Genomic DNA, 16,788 nt, shown 5'->3' with positions numbered 1-16,788 from the left:
TGTGTGTCAGTGCAGTGTGCTAAAAATCAAATGTCCCTGTGTAGAAGTATGTACAGAGCTAATGTAGGAGCCAAAAAATGTGAGGGATAAAAGAAATTTTAAAAGTGGAAACTGTCTGTGATTTCATTAAAGCCATTTGTTGGCAGAACCACTATTGTTACAATGCCTACTGAAAAAGCTTCGGTTTAAAAAAAAAGTGAAACGAGTCCACTTCAAATGAAAATTTGTTATAGCCATAAAAGATGGAATAACGCCCACACTATTCATAAAACAGCAACAGTGGAAGAGAGGCTTCTAAAACGAAAGCACAAAAAAAAAAAAAATTATGGAAGACATTAACACGGTCGGTAAGACATGATTACAAACCCTTCCTTGCTGTCAAATGCCTCGTTCAGCGCGCGCAGGGATTCCGGGTCCCACACCTCTGACTCATCTTCGTCAGAGACTGCCTCCTTCTTGATGCGACTAGGTGACATAATTGATGACACTTCACTCTCATCACTGTCCTCCTCTCCATCTCTGTCCTCATCATCACCATTCTGATTGTCTTCACCATTTTGATTGTTTTCACCATTTTGATTTTCATTGCCGTTTTCATTGTCTACATCATTTTCACTGTCGTCATCGTTTTCATCATCTTCATCATCATAGTCATCGTCTGAAGATTCAGAATCTTCTGTATCATCCTCATCGGCTTCGCCCTCAGCTCCCAAACCGGATGGGAAGAGGGCAGGGCGGGTGTCACCTGTGAGGGCCGCCAACTCGTCACCATCGTCGCTGTCGCTGACATGTGGCACAGGCAGGTCACAGCTGCTGCTGCTACTGCTGCCAGCACGTGCTTCTGAACTGCTCGAGCTGCTCGTGCTGGGGGTGGAGCTGCTACTGGAGCTCGAACTGCTGCTACTCGTGCTGCTACTGCTGGAACTGCTGCTGTCCGAAGCGTCTGAAGAAGAGCTGCTGCTGCCATTGCTCCTGGAACTGTCACTACTGCTCGAACTGCTCCTACTGCTGCTGCTGCTGCTACTCCGGCTGCTGCTCGAAGTGACAGATGTTGAGCTGCTGCCCGAACTCGAGTTGCTGACACTCCTCTTCCTACGCACGGCCACAATGCGACTCCTCGAATGTCTGTGGTGCTCATCTTCCTCTTCTTCCCCCTCTCCGTCGGCCTCTTCTTCATCTTCCTCACCTTCAAAATGGGCAGACTTCGTCTTTTCTGAACACCTAGCGGCACCTGTCACAAAATTGTTAATATGGACACACTGAAATATAATAAAGATAAACTTATCTTTATGAAATGATGACAATATTTATTTATTTTTAAGACAAACAATGGGAACTCCATGAAGGGATATCAACAATGTAGGAAAAAATATATTGCTAACTACTGTAAAGAAGACACATTAAGTTGCAGACAGGCACAATTAAAAGACATTTACACACTTGGCCACAGCCTTCAACAGCAAAAGAGAAACAGAGAAACACGCACCATTCACATACACAAACCTGAGTTGCCAGAATTGGCGGTCATGTGTACGTGAGGTGTGCGTTTCTCTGTTTCCCTTTTGCTGATGAAGGCTGTGACCAATAGTTTTGTGTAAGTGCCTTGTAATTGTGCCTTTCTGCAACTCAGTGTGTCTTCTTTATGGTAAGTAGTGATCTATCTTTTCCTGCGTTGTTGTTTATTTATTTATCTACCCATTTCCAAGAGGGGTAACATATCACTTTGAAAAAGTGATGTGTTATTCCCTTTACATCTCTAACTGATGAAGGATAGTCATGATCTGTAGTGAGAGCGAAAGTAGGTGAAGTGTATCTGGAAGGCAAGGGCAGTGGTCACCTGGATTTCCTGCACATGGAGACACCAGCTGACCAGGAAAGTTATTCCACAAGAACATCATCCTACCTCGGACATTCGCTGCAGACCACACAACCTTGCCATGCAAGATGATGGTCATGACCTCGCTTGTCAATGGAAGCTCATAGAAGGCAGATACAAGCTCTGTGTGTGTGTGTGTGTGTGTGTGTGTGTGTGTGTGTGTGTTGTGCTACTTTTTTGGGGTAACTTGTGACACTGTACCCAGTGGTCACAGGTTCCTTTCTCTATCGTGGCACATCACATGTAAATTGTAACATTTTGTAAACAGAAAGCCATCATCCCTGAATGATCGTGGCAGTTTCTTCTGAATGAGTCAATACTGTCAACAACAAATCCATTACGGAATATACATACAGGGACGGCAGGTTAAAATTCTTACACACATGCATGAGGGCCTTCCCAAATTCGAGAGCTGACACTGCGGATCAGTCTCACTGCCCTTTTCTGGCTAAGAGTATTCCTGGTGAATGCACATAGTTGCCCCAAAATACAACAGCATATGAGATGATAATGTAAATGCAAGACTATGCATTTCAGCGTTACAGGCTGTTGAGATCATTCTTATAACAAAGACAGCAGCAGTTTCTGCACAAGCTCTTAAATGTGTTAGTTCCAAGGAAGCCTTCCATCCACCATCAGTCCTAAGAATTTCAAATGGTCAAGTTCCCCGCTCTCTGTCCATATCGGGAGAATAAAATAAAACATTTTCTGGGGTCGTATCTGTGCGGAACATTTGACAGATATTTTTGAAACATGACACAAAAAAATAACAAGAATAAGTCTTATAAAGTAACAGCCATTCCCAAATTACCCTACGGAAGTGTGTCTTGGATTGTTAAAGAACAATGTGAAAATTAGATAAAAGCAGCTGAAATGGGTTTCTTGGGGGGTGAAGACTGTAACAAAGAATACAGGAACAGTGATATTAGTGAGGAATTAAACATATTTTAATGTAAGAAAGAAAAATGAAGACAACAGAAGAAAATGGATTGAACATCTCAACAGAAATAATCAGGCACACCACCTTAGGTCTAACCAATACTTGAAGTACAAAAGAAACCCACTCCTCATTCAAGGGAAAAAGTTAAAAATACTTTCAGCAGAGGTTATGCAACTGACTGACTGTCTACTTTTATTTACTTATACTGATAGAGGTCAGGCCTGCACTAGCTCATTTATAGCACTGATAACTGCAGTAAACAAATGTGGTAGCCATTCGTGAATATTTGTGTATTTCACTTTGCTTTGTGTTGTTGTTTCATTTTCTTACTTTGAAGTGAGTGAAGAGGTTACTCACAGTCCAACACCAGATTCGAGTACGAGTCCTGTGAACCTGGAGGGACTGGTGACTGCTATCACTGTGTGTAGCTTTTACTTTCAGCAAAGTACACAATGAGTGTGTAAGCTGCTATCCCTTGGAAGAGAGATGCAGTGCTTGTTCCCCTGCACTGTCCATCTTCTTTTGGCAACATAAATTCTCATTTGTTTACGATCACGGCCGAACACCACGTTAAAGTTTGTGCACTACACATTTTCATTACCCAGTGGTCACTGTTGGATGGTCAACAGATAAAAGTAGGAGACAAACAAAGGTTAAAAAATCTTGATTTATCATCATGTAGACAGGTACGTGGTAGATTTTGTAGATTCTATGATGATTTATTGTCTCCTCCTATTATTTAAAAACAGCTAATGAAAAATACAAGCGGTACAAAAGCATCACATTGAGAAATGTCATACTAGAAGACACAATGTCTCAGGGAAACACAATTCTTTGTAATTACTGTGAAGAAAGCTACCATTTTGGTTACTTGATACATTTTATAAGAATAAACAATTTCAACCTTACATAAAAGTCATTCTGAGATCATTTCATCCAATTACTGCAAAAAACAGCTTGTCAACAGAATGAATATCTACTTCCAAATGAATCCCTGTCCTGATGCCAAACTGTGCTTTATAGTAACTAGACATATCGTTCTTAGGATGACCTTTTTCAAAAGTCAAAACTGTTTATCCAGTAATTGTTAAATGTCTTTACGATTATGTCATGAGTGAATAAAAGACAACCTTCAAATAAATAACTGAAATTTGGCAATTGTTATCACGTAAGACATGTAGTGAAACTAAAAAGTTTATCTGAGGAGGGATCACTAATCACTAAACAGAAGAAGTGCTGAGTTGCAAACAAGCTTGTAGGCATGCTAGTGAATTACTTGGCTTTCAGATACATTTCTTCTTCAGAGTCCCCCCCCCCCCCCCCCCCTCTCTCTCTCTCTCATTTGACAGGCAGTTATTTACCCTCATAAAAGGTCATCATTCAGCCTAGTCACCCCTAAAAGTAGTGGCTCAGAGCCAAACATACCTGTGACTCTGAAAAAGGTTTACTTTTACATTATGTAAAAAAGAGACAACACTGATTAATATAATGGTTTCACTGTCACCAACAAGCAAAGCCATAATTTCATTACTATATGTTACTGAGGGGTTGCTTCAGGCAAAGAGAATATGTTATAGAGAAATACTAAAATCACTTTTGCCACTAACAGCAGCTGAAGCTAATTAACCAGTCCCCTTGGAGGTTTAGCAACACAAGCACATAGAAGAGAACCAGAAATGGCTGAACCAAATTCTACATACATCAGACAAACTGATTTTTCATACCCCATTTATGGACAAAATAAACCCAACAAACCCACAAACCAAATGTTCATCATATATGACAACCTATAAATACTCCATATGATAGAAAACTGGAAGAAAAGGAAATGGACATATACATCTATGACTTATACAATAATATAACTGAATGAAATGATGTTTCAAGCATACACATTTCAACTTAATTTTAATTTGATACCATTAATGTCAAAAGTTCATACCACACACCCTGTATTTTTATGTTAAAAACATACTCCATACTTTTAATATAAATAACAGAATCAAAACTTACATGATCATATTTCATAAATAATAAACAGTTCTATGTTAAACAACAAAGCAGTTACTAGAAGCATGGACTAGTAAGCTTTGCAGAAGTTGTCACACTGATTTGCCAGCTAATCCCAATATCGTATCTATTGTCTGTACAGTAATCCTTACACATTGGTAACTATCACCAATCCTGAAATATCAACAGAGGGGTACAAATAAAGTTTTGTTTTGGTCTTCCATCTTAGTAAACTGCTAACAAAATACACAAGATTTTTGTCAGAATCACCAAACAAAACAATGACAGTGTTCCAAGGAGAATAATGCCGTATAAGAATAGCTCTGACACTGACAAACAAAGTGAGTGAAACCTTAAATTACTACAGACCATGTAGTGAACTAACACTATCTCAAAGAGATGTGTTTCTACTTCTCCCTGCACACATTATTCAGGCATTCATCAGCAGAAGCCACTAACATAAGTGTTACATAAACTAATGTAGGAATTGTTATCTACTTATTTCCTTACCAAGATATTCAATATGTTCTATTTTTCTGCAATTCTGACACGATCTGACACATAGGGTATTCTTTATTGTCCAGATAGGATCATGCCAGAAAAAGATATTTGATGATAGCTGAATGTCTTTTCCCATACATGAGAAGAAGATTTTGAGATACAGACATTAAAAAAAAAATTAAAACACTGAAGGAATGGAGGGTCTTTGATATCCCTGGTAAAAGCTGCTGCACAAGCCTTCAACAAAGACAGCTCAGAAATGCCAGCAGCAATGCATGGGAATATCGCATGAAGTCACAACTCTCATTTTGCCTTAGTCTTGCAAGGAGGAGGAAGAGTCATAGGAAAAGAAGCCTGATGAATCACTATTTAACACATTGTGGGCGGAACACAAGTAGGCCTCGTGGTGTAGCAGTTAGTCAGATGTACAGCAACTGAGTCTCGTTCATGCAGTGCATAAAAATTCATAGCTACCAATGCTCTTCCAGTCCTCCGTCAATAACAGTGTAGACTGAATGAAGGAGGGTCTCTGCACTATGCTACTGTGTGGTGTTTGAATTCTGCACAATCTGTGCTCCAAAACAGCACTTTGTATGTTACTGCTCTGTGTTGAGAGCCATACTGCATGTGCTCTACATAGTTTTGAAGTGGCAAATTTCGATGAAAGAGACTTTTTCAATACCTTGAAAAAATAAATCAACAATTGCTGTTCAGAAGGAGAAGTTGATGATTCTGATATTGATCCATATTTGTTTGTGGTTGAGTGCTCATATGAGTAACAAATAACAGAAAATAATGTAGTGAAGCATACAAACATTCATAAAACAACTCTGGTTGTAAGAAGTATCATAATTTGATAGTAGGTGATGAAACTGATGATGCACAGACTACTGATCTGTCAACTTCTCCACTGCTATGCCAAAGAGACTCAAGACATCAAATGAGAAAACAGGATAGAATACAGCATCCTATATGTGGTCTCCTTTACAGATGAACCACACATTCCTAGAATCCTCCCAATAATCTGAAGTTGCCCATTCACCTTCCCTACCATAATCCTCACATGGTTGTTCCATTCATATTGCTTGCAAATTTATGCCCATACATTTAAACGACATGACTGTGTCAAGCAGGACACTACTAATGCTGTATCAGATAGTTACAGGTTTGTTTTTCCAGCTCATCCACATTAACTTACATTTTTATAAATTTAGAGCTAGCTGTCATTCATCACAACTACTACAAATTTTGTCTCAGTCATCCTGTATCCTCCTATGGCCACTCAGTTTCGACACCCTATCATAAGCCACAGCACTATCAACAAACAACCACAGATTGCTGACCACCCTGTCTGCCAAATCATTTATGTATACAGTGAGTAATAGCAATTCTATCACACTTTCCTGGGATACTCCTGACAATACCCTTGTCTCTGATAAACACTCGCCTTCCAGAACAACATACTGTGTTCTACAACTTAAGAAGTCTTCGAGCCACTCGTATCTGCAAACCTAATCCATACACCCAAACATTTTTTAACAGCATGCAATGGGACACAAGTGTCAAACGCTTAGTGGAAATCATGAAATACTGAATCTGCCTGTTGCCTTTCACCCTAGTTTGTAGTAATCATGTGAGAAAAGGGAAAACTGAATTTTGCACAAACGATGCTTTCTACATCATACTGACTTGTGGACATAAGCTTCTTGGTATCACGAAAATTTATTATAGTCTAACTGAGATATGTTCAAAGATTTGCAGCAAACCGACGTTCGGGATATTGGTCAGTAATTTTGTGGGTCCATTCCTATGCCCTTCTTGTATACAAGAGTCATCTGCACTTTTTTCCAGTCACTTAGGTGGGACTTCGCACGGGATGGAAGATCCACAATAAATGAAACATAATAGGTAAGAAGCCAATACCATAGAATACTCTTTGAAAATCTGAATTGGGATTCCATCCGGACCTGGTGACTTATTTGTTTTCAACTCTTTCAGTTGTTTTTCTACACCAGGGATGCTTATTACTATGTCATCCATACGGGAGTCTGTTTGATGGTCAAATGACTGTATGTTTGTATGATTCTCCTGCATGAAAGATTTCCTGAACATGAAATCTAAAACTTCAGCTTGTGTTTTGCTATCTTCAACTGCAACACCACACTGGTCAACAAATGACTGGATGGAAGCCTTAGACCCACTTAGCATTTTAAATAAGACCAGAATTTTCTCAAGTTCTCTGTCAGACCTTTTGCTAAGGTGTGACAGTGGCAGCTCTGCCAGACCTTTTGCTAAGGTGTGACGGTGGCAGTTGTTGTCCACCCATAGTGAGTAGATCCTCCAATATGTAGAACTTGTCAGAAAAACAAGAATACACAATAAATATTTACACAGAAAAAAATGCTAAATTATCGTCCACAGATCCCAAGTTAAATGATCCTAAGCAAAGCATGTGGAATAAATAAAAAAAATTGTCTTAAACATATTTTTATTTAAAAGGTAATAAATAACTTTTGAATAGTAGACTACAAAACTACTTAGACAAAGTCAAACAATGGAAACTCCAGGCTGGAATGTCAACAATGTAAGGCAAAGATAAGAGTGCTACTTACTGTATGATAGCTACTTAGACAATGTTTATATGATATATATTGATACCTACTTCACATCACTTGCTGTGTAGCTGAGACTCAAAAAAAGACAGACAATTTTGATAAGAAATGAACATCTTCCCCCAGGAGTGTATAAATCACATCAAATGTTTGCTTATCATCCTTTCAAGAGTGAATAGTTCCAAAAGGTGGAAAAAATTGTTCTTCCATATGTTTGTGACAGGTATCATAAATGCATTTGTGTTGCATAAGGAGATATGTGGAACGTGGATGAGGGAACACCAACACACACACACACACACACACACACACACACACACAAAATGATTTAACTTTCATAAGCTTTTGAAGCCACTGGCTCCTTCTTCTGGTAGAAGAGCTGCAGGAGAAAGAAGAGGGGTGAAGGATAAGGACTGAGAAGGTTTAAGGAAAGGGGTACAGTTTAGAAAAGTCACCCAAAATCCCGGTGAGAAGGAAAGACTGATTGTTGGGGACTGCACGGAAGAGATTTGAAAACCTGTGAGCTTAAAGGTGGAAGGCAGGGTAATATGTAAGACAGAGGTCACTACTGAAACATCACTAAGTTAAAAACAGTGAAAAGCTAAGTGCATTGCATGTAACAGAGGTGGGAATGGGACAGCAAAAATAGACAAGTCAGAAAATGAAAGATGTAGGAAACAAATGGACTAAAGAAAGAAGTAGCTACTGTGAACAAATGCTGAGATAGAAGAAATTAACATAAATTAAGGCCAGGTGGGTGGTGAGAACGAAGGACATGTAGTGCTAGTTCCCAACTGCAGAGTTCCGAAAAACTAGTGTCTGTGGGAAGAATCCAGATGGCACGTTTGGTGAAACAGGCACTGAGGTCGTGACTGTCATGTTGTACAGCATGTTCTGCAACAGGATATTGTGTGTCACCTGTATTCACCCTCTGTCTATGTCCATTCATCCTGACTGATAACAGGGTGGTAGTCATGATGATGTAAAAGGATATTTTTACAGAAATACACCACCACTCCACCTTTTGGAACTATTCACTTCAGCACTGGCTGAATGTAATTATCCCAACAGCCTAATCCAAAAGAAAATTTTTCAGGCCATCACATCCAATCCTGGTACAACTTTAGAGCACACCACGTGTCACCCAGTATTATCCTGGTCTTGACTGTATCAATCAGCTACGTTGACAAGGCCATGATTTCCTAAACTCATGCTCTGAAAGGAGATCTATTCTGTCCGAGATTTTGACCACCATAGCTTTTTCTATGCACCCTCCTACGAGCACCTAATAAAGCAACTGGCAAAACATGTACTATCAAAGGAAAAGCTACCTGTGAAATGACACATTCCGTATAGCAGCTGTTATGTTAACACTGTTCAGCCTTTTACATGCATGACTACCATCCAGTTATCAGTCAGGATGAATGGACATAGACAGAGGGTGTATAAGGCAACACACAATATCCTATTGCAGAGCACGCTGTACAACATGACAGTCACGACCTCTGTGCCTATTTCACCACACGTCATCTGGATTCTTCCCCCAGGCACCAGTTTTTCAGAACTCCACACTTGGGAACTAGCACTACAACATATCCTTTGTTCTCACCACCACCTGGCCTTAATTTATGTTAATTCCTTCCATCTCAGCATTTATTCGCAGTAACTACTCCTTTCTTTAGTCCATTTGTTTTCTACATCTTTCATTTTCAGACTTGTCTACTTTTTGCCATCCCCACTCTCACCTCTGTTACATACAATGCACTTAGCTTTTCACTGTTTTTAACTTATGCACGATGTTTCAGTAGTGACCTCTGTCTTACATATTACCCTGCCTTCCACCTTTAAGCTCACAGGTTTTCAAATCTCTTCCGAGCAGTCCCAATCAGTCTTTCCTTCTCACCCGGCATTCTGGGTGACTTTTCTAAACTGTACCCCTTTCCTTACACCTTCTCAGTCCTTATCCTTCACCCCTCTTCTTTCCCCTTCAACTCTTCTACCAGAAAGAGGAGCCAGTGGCTCCAAAAGCTTGTGAAAGTCAAATCATTTTGTGTGTGTGTGTGTGTGTGTGTGTGTGTGTGTGTGTGTGTGTGTGTGTCTGTGTGAGTTGGTGTTCCCTTTCCGACACCTGGTGAGTAGATATTTTAATCTGTCCATCTACATTATATTATCAATAATTGATTATTTTCACTGTTATAATACGTATCAAGAGATTTATCCTTTTTCAATTCTCGGACTGAGCAGATTTAATGGGCAACATTTTGCCGAAAAGGTACCACCTACTGAGACAAAAATTGCACCTGAAGTGTGTTCCAGTCAGTAAGAAACAGAAGGGAAAAATGAGATGGAAAGAACCAACCTGGTGGTATCTAAATTGTAATTAGGCTCTCTGTATGTGATGAGCATTTCAAACCATACCACACTCATGAAAATAATGTGTAAGAACAGTGTGTACATCTTTCTTTTCCTTCTACAACACGAACACGATTTAGTACAACATTTTGTATATCTGCTTATTTTAATATTTCACAGTAACATTTTTGTGACTACATGAATCAGGTCCCATAATTTCAAATTTGAAACTTCCCCTCAAATTAAAATTTTATGCTAGGCTGGGAATCGAACTCGGAATCTCGGAGAATACTCTAGCTGCCAAGCTCTCTGGCACGACTCACGGCCCGCCCTCAGTGCTTCACTTCTGCCTGTACCCCATCTCCTACTTCACAAAACTTTACAGATGTTCACCTGCATCCATAACAGGTCTAACACTGCTGTACGAAAGGGCATCACAGAGAAATGGTTCAGCCACAGTCACGGTAGATATGTGAGAGAACTTCTCTGAAGTTAGGAAACTATTGTTTTGTTTCGTTTTAGGGTGCAAAAACAAATAAGGTCATACGGACCCATGTCAGAACATTACAACACTAATACAAAAAAGGAGTTAAAAAGAACTACATGTTACGTCCAATCGATGGGAGGAAAGAGAGGTGAGAACAAACACTTCACTTGGAGAAAGATCTGCAAAACTTGCTGTAGAGACAACAGAGGTTCAGAACCAAAAATTAAATGTTCTGCACCATACTGCTACAATGGATAAGAAGTAAAATGCAGTTGACAAACCGCATGTCATTTACTGGACCCATGTGTAATTTGCTAAAACAACCCATAACTTAGACAGCAAACACATATTAGAACGTAAGTGGTTAAAAAAAGGGTATTCGGTCAGAAAATGGTGAAAAGTCAAAGGTTGATGACAATGAGCGAGCACAAAGTCGTGGGGGACCAACACCTAACAAATGGTGATGGCTAAAATGACAGTGTCCAGTACGCAACTCAACTAAAATGATCTCCTTGTGTGAGGAGGTAAACCAAGCCACTGGGAGAGGGTTAATTTCCTGCAGCTTGTTCCCATGAAGGGAAGGACAGTGATGATGCTAATGTGACACCACCTGCTGACAGATGGCAATGCGGAGATATTTGGAACAAATGGAAAAACTAGTGGCTGAGCTAGGAGGACTACAGCCTTGGCAGCAGCCTCATTTCTCATCAAACTGACGTGACTAGGAACCCACATAAACATCACAGCAGCTCCCTCACGAGTGAGCAAGTAGAAGCTTTCTTGGACCTGTTGCACTAAGGGACACACTGTGTACAGCTAATAGAGGCTCTGAAGGGCACAGAGAGAATTGGAGCATGTGACACAATTGAGAAGCCTGTGTCGCTGGATGTACTGCGTAGCCTGATACAGGTTGAAGAGCTCTGCTGTAAATCCTGAGCAGTGTTCCAGAAGCCGATCTGAAAATCATTGATGCCAATGATGGAGGCACATCTGACACCATGGTCAGTCCAAAAACCATCAGTGTACACAAAGGTACTATTGCTAAGTTCCACACAAAGGCCGAGAAACTTACAGCAGTAGATCGAATCAGGAGTAGTTTCCTTAGAAAGTGAACGAAATCCAAGATGAACTAGGGCCACTGCATGAAGCCAAGGTGGTGAAGGGTTCACACTCATCAGGAAAGTGGCAGGTAGCGTGCAGTTAAGCTGCCGGAGCAATAGCCGAAATTGAACACCAGGACATAACAGAGAAGAGGGACATAACCCATACTGGCAGCTGCAAGAGTCATTGAAGGTGAAGGCATAGGATGGGTGGTCAGGCGTGGGAGACAAATGGCATGAATATCCGGTGAACAGAATATCACACCAGTATGACAGTGATAGTTCGACAGGTCCTGCATAGAGACTCGCAACCGCGCTAGTGTAAAAGGCTCCAGTGACCAAATGGATTCCATGACATTGGATTGTATTTTGATGGCATGAGATGGATGGACTTGCAGTTGCATAAACGGAACACGCATAGTCTAGTTTTGAACAGACAAGGGATCGGTACAAATGGAGGAGGCTGGTCTTATCTGCTCCCCAGGAAATGCCTCTTAGGACACATGGGACATTAAGAGACCGTGTACAGCGGGTGGCCAGGTAAAACACATGGAGGACCAACGAAGTTTCCCATCGAGCATGAGTCCCAGGAATTTCATAGGTTCAGCAAATGGAAGAGCAAGAGACTCAGGATGTAAAGACGGTGGAAGAAACCCATTGTGCTGCCAGAAATTCATACGAACAGTTTTGTCAGTGGAAGACCAACCCTACTGTCAATGCTCCATAAGTAATGATGATCAACACATTGCTGAAGATGCTGCTTAAGATGACAAGTTTGTGGAGAACTGCAATAGATCGCAAAATCGGTGACAGAAAGGGAGCCGGAAATGCCCCACAGGAGACAGGCCGTAATGGTGTTAATGGCTATAGCAAAGAGTTCGACGCTCAGGATAGAGCCCCGAGTCACCCCATTTTCCAGGATAAAGGTGCCAAAGGTGCCCGACAATGCAGAACTCACACGTAGTTTGAAAACTCAGTCTTTTAAAAAAATACTAAAGACAACGGAGCAGCCGCCCATGGAAGTGTCATGTGCAGAGTTTATGCGGGATGCCTGTCCTCCAGCAGGTGTAGTAGGCTTTCTGCAAATCAAAATACACAGACACGGTCTGGTATTTTCACAGAACATTTCATGACAAGGGTTGACAAAATGACGAGATTGTCAACTGCAGAAAGGCGCTGTCAAAATCCACATTGTTTAGTAAATTGAAAGACTTGAGCTATCATACCAGCCAGGCATGAATCATACATTCCATCACCTTGCAAAAATAGCAGGTGAGGGAAATGGGGTGGTAGATAGAAGGAAGGTGCGTCTTCTTATTGGGCTTAGGTATGGGGGTGACAGTGGCTTCACGTCAGCATCTGGCAAATGTGCCATTTGCCCAAATGCGATTGTACATATGAAGCAGAAAGTGTTTGCCCACAAGAGAAAGGTGCTGCACAACATCTGGATGTGGACATTGTCCAGCCTTGAGGTGGTAGATTGGGATGAAGTGAGAGTGTGATCTACTTCCCTCATAGCAAAGGCAGCACTGCAGCATTCACGATTCTCAGAGGAGAAGGGTATCAACTCGAGCCCTCCTCCACTCGTTTCTAAGGGAGGGAGGAAGGCAGGGTGATAGCGGATAGAGCTTGAAATCTCCACAAAATAGCAGCCTGAGCTGTTGGAGGTAGCAATGGGGGTCCGCAATAAAATAATTTGCTATGGCCGGCCGGAAATCTGGGGATTGACCTTGGTTCCAGAGAGCTGCCCAAAGTTGGCCCACATGGCGGAATAGGGCGTGGAACTGTTAAAAGAACTAGAAATGGGGTGAGGGAGTTGACCGATAAGCTGGAAGAAATCTAGCTAACTTTCTTGGTATCCCAAAAGATGCATCAACACAGTGCATGCCTCTGTTGAGAGGCCAGACAAACGTGTGGTTCCTGAAGAGGGGCAGCAGCCTTTTTCAGTAATTGCAGGGGCAACAGTCTGGATGACTGACTGATCTGGCCTTTTAACACTAACCAAAACAGCCTTGCTGTGCTGGTACTGCGAACAGCTGAAAGCAAGGGGAAACTACAGCCATAATTTTTCCCAAGGGCATGCTGCTTTACTGTATGATTAAATGATGATGGCGTCCTCTTGGGTGAAATATTCCAGAGGTAAAATAGTCCCCCCTTTGGACTCCGGGCGGAGACTACTCAAGAGGACGTCGTTATCAGGAGAAAGAAAACTGGCGTTCTATATTGAGCAAGCAGTAAAGGAAACAAAAGAAAAATTCGGAGTAGGTAATAAAATCCATGGAGAAGAAACAAAAACTTTAAGGTTCACCAATGACATTGTAATTCTGTCAGAGACAGCAAAGGACTTGGAAGAGCAGTTGAACAGAATGGACAGTGTCTTGAAAGGAGGATATAAGATGAACATAAAAACGAGGATAATGGAATGTAGTCGAATTAAACAGGATGATGCTGAGGGAATTAGATTAGGAAATGAGACACTTAAAGTAGTAAAGGAGTTTTGCTATTTGGGGAGCAAAATAACTAATGATGGTCGAAGTAGAGCGGATGTAAAGTTTAGACTGGCAATGGGAAGGAAAGCGTTTCTGAAGAAGAGAAATTTGTTAACATCGAGTATAGATTTAAGTGTCAGGAAGTCGTTTCTGAAAGTATTTGTATGGAGTGTAGTCATGTATGGAAGTGAAGCATGGACGATAAATAGTTTGGACAAGAAGAGAATACAAGCTTTCAAAATGTGCTGCTACAGAAAAATGCTGAAGATTTGATGGGTAGATTACATAACTAATGAGGAGGTATTGAATAGAATTGGGGAGAAAAGGAGTTTGTGGCACAACTTGACAAGAAGAAGAGACCAGTTGGTAGGACATGTTCTGAGGCATCAGGGGATCCCCAATTTAGTATTGGAGGGCAGCGTGGACGGTAAAAGTCATAGAGTGAGACCAAGAGATGAAGACACTACGCAGATTCAGAAGGATGTAGGCTGCAGTACGTGCTGGGAGATGAAGCAGCTTGCACAGGATAGAGTAGCATGGAGAGCTGCATCAAACCAGTCTTAGGACTGGTAAAATCACACAAATGAATTTTTATTTTTGCTCTTTCAAGTTAGTCGTTTCTTCTTCAGAAAAAATTTCCTTTGATGCTCAGTAGAAGTCAAATCGTAGTTAGAAGTAGTATTAACCAGTGAATTTTGGAAGGGAGTGCTACGCAAAATCAAAATTTTCAAAAGCGATGCAAGATTGTTGTTTCATGTGCAAAAGGGAACACAAAATGGCTGACTTGGTCAAGCACTGATAAATGAACGTCGCACCAAGGAAAATTAATTTATTCATTCTTGTGAATTATTATTGCTGTGATTATTTTGTGTTAATTTTAAGAGCAAATATCTGTGTGAAGATTTTTCTGACTTTGAATAATTTTTGGTAATGGTAAAAGTAGGAAAGAAAGTCATTTTCCCACTCAATAATGGTTTCACCAGCTAATATTGATAGTGAAGCACAAAATAATAATGATTCTTTAATGGATCTGAACTTTGAGCCATTAGAAAACCCACTACTTGATCCGAACATGGCAGTGAATTTAGAAAACACGCAGCCAAATGCCGACACTAATATAGGCACCGATCAGAGTGAACGAGAGACAGAAAAAGACGCAATATCAGCAGTAACGGATGCAAGCATTTCGCTTGACCCGCTTACCACTTTCGTACAAAAACTTGAAATGCGTGATCGCAAGCAGGAAAAACATGATCACAAAACTAAAGCTGAACTAGGCACAATTAAATCCGAGCTAATTACAATGAAGGCAGCTTACGCTCCAATTTTAAATCAATTCACGAAACTTGAAACTGATGTGAGCTAGTTGAAAACCTCTCACGATGAAGTAAAGACGAATGTGGAAACTTTAACTTCTGCAGTCTCCAACATTAAGCTCAACAACCAGAAAATCGTGGGCAAACAATTAGAAAGAAATTCAATAAAGGCATATCAAATTGGATAGCAGACAAGGAATATGAAACTGATTAAAAAAAAATGTAGCAGTCAACAATGCTGTGCAGCGCGAACACACAGAAATGTGTTCTGGCACAGAAGCAAATTATGATGAATTACGTAATGTACATTCAGATAAAAAGGACACCGATGAAGAAAATCCTATGTGGAAGCAAGAGGTAAACACCCACATAAGGAACCTGGAAAGGGTTATGTCAAGTGATACCAGATCGGAAGATAATTTTCCATCACATTGTGAAAATCCTATCATTGACATTAAACCCACTTACGGCAATGAACAAATATTTCAATCACCCAATATAGCGCCCGTCCAAGCTAAACACGAAAATGATCCATGTGCTAGCACCACCAAGACAGAACAAAGTTTGCTGAAACATCCTCATTTCCAAACTTTTTTCTGAAGACAAGAAGTCAGTCCACCCCATTGTACCCGTACAAGCTTTCACGAACATCTTACCAAGATGTTTGATGGAGTATCAGAAGATACAGTTCTTTATGTCGCACATCACAGGTGATGCAGCTTTATGGGTGAGTGAAGCATCAGAAGTATGTGACAAATTAGCAGATTTTGAAAGAGCATTTCTTTCTAAATACTAGTCCACGGGTATTCAGGAGCGACTGCCCAAAAAAGTGTATTCGCCCGAATTGTACAACCCACTTAAGGGAAGCTAGCGGAAATACTTCGAGAGATATATTGCGAAAATGAGGTATTGGTTGTAGCCAATCTCTCACAAAGAAGTGCTCCGCATACAAGGCAGAACTTCCTATCCACCTAAGAGATAAGTTGATTAATGTACCGGATGAGGACTTGGAACAGTTTCTGTCCGTGATCAACTCACTCGATCTCATCCAAGAAGACACTAAGTCGTATCAGGCTTATTCCAACAACTGCAACAGCTATCACAA

At 40.7% G+C, this 16,788-nt stretch overlaps 1 protein-coding gene across 1 annotated transcript in view; it reads right to left on the bottom strand.

Annotated features, from left to right (window-relative positions):
* The window catches only part of LOC126428404 (serine-rich adhesin for platelets-like), a 290,438-nt gene that overhangs the window by 174,179 nt on the left and 99,471 nt on the right, over positions 1–16,788 (bottom strand). The window contains exon 9 of the mRNA XM_050090325.1: positions 367–1,231. Within this exon, the coding sequence (XP_049946282.1) occupies positions 367–1,231 (865 nt within the window). The remainder of the gene's footprint in view (positions 1–366; positions 1,232–16,788) is intronic.

This window comes from Schistocerca serialis, chromosome 12 (assembly GCF_023864345.2).
Source record: "Schistocerca serialis cubense isolate TAMUIC-IGC-003099 chromosome 12, iqSchSeri2.2, whole genome shotgun sequence".
Classification (NCBI taxonomy): Eukaryota; Metazoa; Arthropoda; class Insecta; order Orthoptera; family Acrididae; genus Schistocerca; species Schistocerca serialis.
The sequence above is the reverse complement of the archived record's forward strand: the minus strand, read 5'-3'. Positions and strand labels throughout refer to the sequence as shown.